Below are 9,668 nucleotides of genomic sequence, written 5' to 3' on the forward strand. Positions count from 1 at the left end.
GCTTTGGACCCCTTTAACAACTTCATTCATGTGGTTACCTTTATCTTCTATGACAGAAAGAGCTCCTGCATATGAAGTTTTAACTCCATGAACCTAAAGACGGTCAAATACCGGATATGAAATATAAGGGTAAATTAAAGAAAACCAATGTAATGCATTTTCATTATTTCCTTGAAAGAATTAAAGATGATATACTAGTGATGACTTAATACTGCATGGTTTTTACACTATGACGCATATCTGCAAAGAGTGACTGTAGTGTTCTTAATTTGTTTAGTTATATTTAATTGATATACTAGTACCAAGCAGTATATGTTGAAATTATATTTGAACGGTCTTCGATATATTCATTTACTTTAAGGAAATTGATTTTTACTACCATTAGAACATGTCAGATAGATATTGAAAATTTACTACTCAGTTATGTATTTCCTTACCAACTCTTTAGTAGAGTTTGTTTAAAATAATCAAATTGATTTTGACTCCTTCATTGTACCAAATTACTTTGAAGTAAACAGTTGACAACATTACCATACCACTGAAATGCAGCAGTAAATACATCACACACCCCAAGAGAAATGGCACTATTGCGCAAAACCATACTTTCTCATGTTCATCCATTAATACTACAAACAATGTATTTTACATTTTAAGATGCCTAACAGCATTTAGGCTGCTTTAAACCAAGTACTAGTCTAAATTTCGTTTGACAGTGAACCTAACTTAAGAAAGAACGCTGCACTGTTAAGGCTTACTATGAAATTATCAAAGGATGTAAACGTTCATAAAACGATGCATCTTTTTTTTCAAAATATTTATGTAAAGTTATTTTATCATTATATTAGTAAATGCTACTTTGTATGACACTTAGTGTGGTCCCCTGAATTGATAGTCACGTGACCTTTGTTGATGATTCTCCCTAATGGAGGTCATAAACAAATTTCAATATTACAAGGGGATACCCATATTTGAGTTAAAATTTTAAATGATAAAATAAATTCTACTTTTCTGATAGATTCTGAAAAGTGCTGCTGCTTTGTATGTAGTTCATCTTTTATTAGAATAAATATAAAAGAAATGAGCTTCGTTTGGAATTGATATGATCTTCACTTGATATTTTACGTATTTATTAATTCATTCTATAGATTTCATCAAAGCAACAGCACTTTTTTAATAAATTAAACATTCCCTTAATTTATATCAAAAAGATTGTAATAATATGTTTAGCGTATGCCCTTGTAAAATGCGGATTTAGATAGGCTTCCCAGTGTCAAACACCTAGAACTTTTACATTAAACACTCTAGAAAAGAAATAATGCACGTTCTAAAAAATAATCAAATGCCGAATCAAAACCAGCATAATAGATAGGATTTAATGGCAAAATAATTGTTTAAGATTATGCTCTGTTAATGTATAAAAAAACCAACATTTTTCAATGTTAAAAAATTGATTGATCCGCCTCTCTCTACACAAAATATATTTATCGTTGTTGAACTCATTTGTTTACAAAGTTGCGCGCACAGGTAATTTTTAATGTAGTTTAATGTTTTCGTCCCCATAACAATCGGAAATTACTTTATTTACTAGCATTTTTGACTTGTTTTTTTGTATGATGTCATAGTTAACATTTCCCGTACTTTCAGAAACCACGCGACCACAAAGTTAACCTTAACAGTGCTGCGAAAGTCTAAAATCATGTTATCTATTGTCTATAAATATTTAATACACACATTTTCATGAACATGCTCACCCATTAAAACAATGGATAAAGTTTTCTGTAATCTAGTCATGGAACCTTACTGCCATAAGCCTACTAAAAATAATCGAAAGCGTAGGAATTAAACCTTCCAGGTACTCTGTGGAACTGCATACTTTTATCTTAATGGTAGAGACTGAAACTGCTAGAAGACATTTCAGCAGGAAGGGCTGTTTCTCAATTGGTTCTGAAAACAAATCCTTAAAGGAAAGTCTCGGAGACTATAGTTAAAATGTTTTCTGGATTTAAGTTTGTCCAAAAACTGGTAGATATCCTATAATAATTTTAAAAAAGAAAAGAAAAAAAATTTAAAAACTAGGATTATATAGCTGAAATATTTTTACATGTTTATCTTCAGAAGTGAGGAATTTAATAAATTTAATTTACTTTTTGTTCCTGATGGGTAATGCGGGTGGTGTTTATGTGGAAACACTAACACTTTGTGTCTGGGTGTAGACTGATCTTGATGTCACCACACATGTACCTGTGCCTTCAAACAGGGATTTTACTTTCCTATACCTACTGCGGCACATTTCCCCTAAAAAAGGGCATACATTTGGGTAGTAAAACATATTAAATATGTTTAAGAGATAATAAATGGCAAGCATATCAAATGAGAAGCTGCATTTCAAATAACTAAGAATTTTACTGGTATTATTTTTTTCACAATGTTTTTTTTAACATTTGAGCACAATTTTTTCAAAATAAATTTGATCCCTCATTGGGAACTTCACCAGCTTGGTTAAGAAAACTTTTTAGAAACACCTTTTCCTCTAAGACCACGCTTTCCTTTTATTTTCAAGGGACTACAGAACAAAAACAGAATTTTTTAAATTCTATGCTTCACAATTAAATATCATGTTATATGTTTCGGTATATGTGTTAACAGATTTTTTTAAAATCTATGCTTCACAATTAAATATCATGTTATATGTTTCGGTATATGTGTTAAATGTTCCCAATGTCGAATCACAATGATCACGATGCATCTAAAAAATGCTAAAGTTTTAAAATACTACACAAACTTCCTGTTTCTTTTATGGTTGCAGAGAGGTATCTTTCGTCGGGGAACTCATATCCCTACTCCTCTTCTTTCTGGTAACTGCTGCATAGTAGTGAACAGAGGGTATTCTTTCATTACGTTCCCTGAAAGATATTTTTTTCTTTTATAAATATGAAAATTACAAGTTTTCCTTTGAATTCAACAAGATGTAGATACTCCTGATTCATATTTTTAATAATCTACTTGTAGGCTAAATATTAAAAAAATCAAGAAGAAAATTAATATATTATGACAGGAGAATTCAAAAAATGCATATCATTTATTAATTTAAATGACTGCTACGAAAACTTAAAGTAGGAGGGAACTCAAAATTATTTAAATGCAATTTTTAAGTCGTATATAAGTTGCCTAATCAAAACGTTACGTTTTTTGAAAGAATATGATCTGAATTAACATTTCCACACATCTGCACATTTATTCCAAGCGAAATCTTATCAAATAATGTATTAAATGATTGACATAGAGGAAATTCGAGCTAGATCATATGTATTTCCAGTCATATAAGCGTGGTCCTGGGTTGTTTGAATTGATTTTCATATTTATAAGAAGATATTCTCGATTTATTTCTTCGGTGTAAATTCCTACCTATTTTTAGTTCTGGAGGTCACCATTTTTAAATGGAGTCGGCCTTACCTGAACCCGAAGCGAAGTGAAAACGCTAACGCAGTGGCGGGACCATTTGCTTGCTAGAGTTATTGTTAATTATTTTAATATCTTGATATCAATTTTTGCAATATCTTAATAATTATCGTTTCTTTGCTGTAGAACGATAATCATGCATTGACTTCTTTAACAGATACATGTAACATTAATTATAGGTGATATGAAGACCATTTATGTTCTACACGTCTTTCTGGAATAAACAGTGCTGCTATACTTAAAGATGAAAAACAATTCCTTCCTATTCTATCTAATGAAGCCTACATCCTGATCTACGAATAGATTTATGGTTTTTTAGCTCACCTGAGCTGAAAGCTCAAGTGAGCTATTCTGATCACATTTTGTCCGTCGTCCGTCTGTCCGGACTTTTTTGCATTTTGTAATTATCTACTTAAGAATTCTTTAGATCTTAATTTTTCATTGCAAAATGATGATCTTTTGAAAATACAAATATTCAAGCTTGACATTTAAATAAAGACTTTCCCTTTCAAACAATTAGCATTCTAGTACGAGATAGTACTGCTTCACAGTTTACCAAACTTACGTAATTGTGAATTACGCATATTTGGATAAAAACAGAGTTGATTCAAAAGTACTGCCACATATACACGGGATGGTGTTCTTTTTTTTAAAAAAGTAGTTTAATCTACAATTATGTTATTCTTTTAATTCTATATAGAAACGGGGAGAACTAACAGTATCCTAATTATTATATTCATGATTGGCAGGCAGGATATCGCTTGAGTTGTAATCAAACAATTTAAAGCAAAGGAATAGAGTAGTTCTCGCATTCAGCGCTTTTTTTCACCACGGTTGAAATGTTTATGCATACATGTACAGACGAACCTTTTTCCTCGGGGTTTCACACTTTTTTGATTAAACTCCCCTCCTCACCTGTAATATACCTGCAGTGTTACCAGCCGGTTGTAAACCTAGGTTTTTTTTTTTTTTATTTTGACACAGTTTATACCCGAGTAATCTAAATCAAATAATCGCTCTCAAATAAATTTGAGGCACCTTGATTTAAACTTAGTTAGCGATTTCAACATTTTTAATGAAATTCAATTACATGTAGTTTGCACGTACACAAAGCAAACGATGGTACTTATTTTATGCATCAAAGTGATAATGGGACCCGCTAAGTGTGATATGTGTATATACATGTATTCACATGACAATCTGCTCTAAATGTTAGTTGGCTAGGCTTCACCGACGAGCTAATTCGGGCTTAATTTTTTTCTCTCTGACAATATTTTTAAGCATGATATATGAAAAAGAAGTTTCTAGAAAATTTTGCAATTTTTTGATAAGTATTAACGAGGTAATAACCATAATTTGAAAATGAATAACGGCGATTTACCTATGCATACTAGTATTCATAAACGAATAACGTTTGAGATTGATTCGCGCATGTGCGCGGGACATTCAGAAAAGAAGCTTGTGTGCTTTAACAGAAAACATATCAGATATTGTCATCTGCATTTTATGAGGATGGTTGCGTTTCGTGACATTCAATGAGAGCTCTTTTGCAATTAAGCAATTTTTAGTGAGTTGATTTTAATCAACTCTCCTATGCAGTTACTCAGGCAAGCCAAAACTGAAACAGTGTTTGGACCCATGCCCAAATCATCACCGCTGACAAGATTTAGTTCTTGAAAATAATCGACAAATTCGATGCTATGTATGCTGAAGCATTGTTTTTTCAAGGAAACTTATGTATAGATATCCTGAAAATAGCCAGATTTTAAATAGTTCGAACAATTTATTATTTTGTAGTTGTAGGTATTCCTACGCCAGAGTTCAATGTAGTCTCTTTCAACCAGACGCTCGGTTGTCTCCGTAAATCTTCGACAAACTCTCTCTCTTGCTTGTTGGAGATTAACAGAGACAGTCGAGCGTCTGGTTGAACGAGCCTAGAGTTCAATATTGCTTCGATTCTTACAATTTTTTTTTTTTTTTTTTTTTTTAGAAATATTTCAATTATTGATACATAATTTGATGGAATAAAGTCTATCTTTAAATATTACTCAACATATGATTCGTATAGGATTTTCTCGAAATTCTTGTCGAAAAAATCCGAAAATTCATATCATAAATAATTCAAATACAGATAAGATGCATGTACTACTTGTCGTGCAAAATAACATATTGTTGATTTTAAAAAAAATAAATAACAATCGATAAAATCAACTCCCAACAGTACTTTGATTTTTTTTATACATTTGACAACATGTATAATTATAAAGAAGAACATCAAAATAATCCCTCCTGGGGCCCCGTCGACTCAAAACATATACACTCTATAGATTTTATGTTTTCGAGTGATAGCTATACAAGTTTTACGTATCCAGACAATGAGTATAAGCGTATACCATAATCATGAGCTTCAATTCCTTTATGAGTTTTAAAAGAATTTGAATGATTTTTTTAAACACCACATTTTCCACTTAATAAATCAACAAAAACAAATTCTGATTCTTTTTTCATGTTCTTGCTGTGATGGAAGTTAAAATGCTATTCTCCTTTAATGAGCAGAGCTATTTGGAGTCTTGTTGCTTTGGAAAATATGACGTGGATTTTTCCATAGCAACAGCTTGAATTTTGCCGAATGTTGTTTAGGTGTAGCTCATATGACTGTAGTCTCTTGTAATAAAGAAAGGTTATATCAATTGGGTAACCATTATGATTCACTCTCTGGCTGGGTCTTAGTGAGACTAGTAATTAATATCTTATTGAACAACTAAAACACATCGCTGTTCTAAAATTAACTTGTCACATCACATGCTGATGAATATTTCAAAGTTGTGCGTTTTTCGACCAACCCGGTCGGTAAATAAATTATTAAGAATTTATATTTAATACTATAAATGTGTTTAATTTCAACTGTATAATTTGCCGAAAGTTTATAACTTTTGTAGCTTAATTGAAAACCGCAAACAATTCTTTCTCTTAAAAATTTCATTTCAAACAGTATATGTTTATACCTTTGAATGAACTCTATAAAAATTAATAAATTGTAAATCATACTTGTGTAAAAACTTTTCATTTAAGTTGATATTGACCATGGTTCGGAAATACATGTGGGTTGAAATCATACTAGAGCCAATTGTTTGACATAGAGATTTAATAATTTAGAGTTAATGTTCTTGTGTATTACTGGTTCCGGTTACAATTATGTATTTTAATATTATACCATAATTATCATATTATGCTACTGAAATATATTGTTTTGAAAATAAATCCACAATTGATTGCAAGTTACAAAATTTCAGATTTGATTGTTTTATTTTGATATTCTAAAAGCGTTCAAATACTGGAAATCATTTAGCTCATCAGAACTAAGGTGTCCCTGCAATGTCAGAGGCGGATCCAGCAATTTGGAAAGGGAGGGGGGTCCATTTGATGAAAACCAATATGTGCAAAATTCATAATGTGTCAATAAACAATGACGTTTTGAACGTTTTCAGTGCGTATACAACTGTATTTAATAAACATTTATCTCATCACCATCTATATCACATCTATTTCAACAGCAGAGCGCACTGCATTATTGAGCGTTTTGCCGTTTTGGTTTAGGTAAGGAATATTTACATAATATCTAGCCTAAAAAAACCCAAGTATCCAACAATGAGAAAGTGTGTCTATGCTTGATACAAAAGAAACACCAAGAAACAAAAATAACTCAGACTGATTACGACAAACTATTACAAGAATGGATATTTTGGTAATTTTTTTTATGTCTTTGATGTTTATAAATTTTGAACTATTTATCGATTTTGATTTCTATCGATTGCCTTCTTAAATAAAGGTCTAAATGATAGGATATGGCAAAAGAATGGGAATGATTTATCTGCTGAGTACTGTGGAATCATTAAATTTCGTGGGGGCCAATTTTCGTGGATTGCTTAAATTTTACAGGATCGTGGGGACGATCATATTGAGAAAAGTTTTTAAAAGTTGGGCATTTTCATAACGGTAAAAATACATATAAACCCTTTACACGGTATTTTTGTAACAGATTTCCGATTATTGGAAACAAAACCAAAAAAGGCTTTCTTTTGTGTTTCATGTGAGTATAAAGTAGCTAGCATTCCCGAAAAATAGCATAACCCGCATTAGCGTAATTTTCTTTGTATTTTTCGTATGAAACAAAGTAAAACTCATATATTATAACTACTTTAGTTAATTAACTAAACAATACATTTGAAAGCGGCCTTTTAAAGTAAAACGAATGCGTGTACTCATACTTGAACGTCGTTTTACTCGATGGCTTGTCAGTTCAAAACTGGATGAACTATAATCATTTTTTAAAAAAAGACATAGAGTAGAAAATACATTGTAGATGATATTATAAATCTGTGTTTTTAGCGATACTGCTCAATTTTATGTATTTTTTCTTTAATTTTCCACATGTTTGCTCAGTGTAGTAGTTCACCGGATGCTGAAGGGGAGTACGATGCACTTTATTTCGATAAAAATCGATAGGGTTTTTTCATATAAGAAAAAAATACTAATATGGGATGCAGAACGAAATTCTTTAAATAAGCAATTTTAAAAGCATTTATTTGAGATAATTACTGCATTTCTATTATAAATTGGAAAAATTGCCTTTAAATAGGCGTTGAACGTTTTAAAAAAAATTCATGTCCCAGAGAAAGGGGGGGGGGGGGGTTCCGACCCCGGAACCCCCCTCTGTATCCGCCAATGTATGTCCGCACTTAAAGTTCAGAAGTAGGTGATTTCATCCTCGGCAGTTTTCCCTCTCTGTAGGTCTGCCAGTTCTTTTGGGTTGCATGAGCCTGGAAGGGGGGCAAAGATTCTAAGGTGAATGTATTCATCTCCAGCGTTTACCTTGACAAAATAATTTGTTCCAGCCACAATCTGAGTTTTGTAGGAAACTGCATCGTAGCTGTCTAGTTTCTTTTTTAGCTTGTTCTCTACATCTCCTCTGAACTCCTCAATTACAGCTTGAATTTCACAATCTGCCTTCTTTGCGTCTGAGAGCCCACCACACCTTATTGGCTCCTGCTGAAAATATTACATAAAAATAATCAATGCTAATGCATGTTAATTACTTTATATTCCTTAAGGTAATTTGTGAGTGAAACTATAGAATCCCATCTAAAATACACTTTAATTAAAGAAAAAAACCCTGCTATAATTTAAAATGATATTAAAGTTTGTTTAAAAATATATATTCTTCTTGTTTTAAGGTACCATACTACATCTAGACTTATATTTTTAAAGAAACTTTGCCACAAGATGGCTTTTAAAATGTTTTGTTAAATTGTTTGTATCAATCGATTTGGTTGATTATCGTCATATAGGCCAGCGGTTAAAGGGACATGATCTCGATTTGAAAGTCAAATATCAAGCTATAAGCATTATACAGAGTTCAAAATTCTTTGTTTTGTAAACAAAGCTCGAATATAGTTTTTTTTTATATCTGTGTTTCTTATGTTTCTTTCTTGTGTTGATAATAGTATTTATGAAGATAAAGAGTAATTCTAAATTGTTTTTACATGTCATATTGTCTAAGAAATGGTAATATTTGTAAACAGCTATAAGACTCGAGCTTTGTTTACATAAAAATAAGTTCTTACATCTGTATCTGGCTTGTAACTTGACTTTAACATTAAATATTTTGGTCAATCACTTAAAATGCGTCAGTAAACCATTTTATACATAAAAAATAAAAATAAATTTTTTGATCTCAAATCGTGTCCAAGTCCCTTTAAGAGAGCTGGCTATTGATAAAATACATGCCGATTATTAATGTTTGTTTTAACTGCTTTCTCACTAATATCTAATAGGTCTTTGTTTTAATGTCATCTTTTCTAGATAATTTTTCTCATTGACTCTATTAAATTGATCTTATCATCAATAGTGCATCAGATATTATCAGGATTATTAATTAAAACAATGCAAATAAATAAAAAATATAAACACCATCAAGAGAACTAGAAATTAAGATAACAATCAAGTTTAGCTAAAAAAAAAAAGATACATGAAATTGAAATCACTTACTGGTTTCTGTTCTTGTTGTCGAAACATTTTATCAGAGAGAAAATGACGCTATGAAGTATTCATGTCAAATGTTCCCTATTTTATACAACCTGTCAATTTTTGTCAAATGTAGCCCGATTGTTGGATATTCCGCTTAACCCGTGTCAAACCTTTATTTGTAA

The 9,668-nt window shown here is 31.2% G+C and overlaps 1 protein-coding gene across 1 annotated transcript; it reads right to left on the reverse strand.

Annotated features, from left to right (window-relative positions):
* Positions 1-8,027: 8,027 nt before the first annotated feature.
* On the reverse strand, positions 8,028-9,668 carry LOC105336952 (cystatin-B). Its single transcript, XM_011441464.4, has 2 exons — positions 9,508-9,668; positions 8,028-8,508 (listed from the first exon to the last, which is right to left on the reverse strand). The coding sequence occupies exons 1-2, from the start codon at positions 9,532-9,534 to the stop codon at positions 8,206-8,208; spliced, it is 330 nt and encodes a 109-aa protein (XP_011439766.3). The 5' UTR covers positions 9,535-9,668; the 3' UTR covers positions 8,028-8,205.

This window comes from Magallana gigas, chromosome 4, assembly GCF_963853765.1.
Source record: "Magallana gigas chromosome 4, xbMagGiga1.1, whole genome shotgun sequence".
NCBI lineage: Eukaryota > Metazoa > Mollusca > Bivalvia > Ostreida > Ostreidae > Magallana > Magallana gigas.

What these genes read in the sequence shown, in the direction of transcription:
- LOC105336952 (XM_011441464.4), bottom strand. Translation starts at nt 9,534, where the DNA reads ATGTTTCGACAACAAGAACAGAAACCA. An exon ending in GACAACAAGAACAGAAACCA is followed by an intron (nt 8,509 to 9,507) that starts GTAAGTGATTTC and finishes TAATATTTTCAG; the next exon opens with CAGGAGCCAATAAGGTGTGG.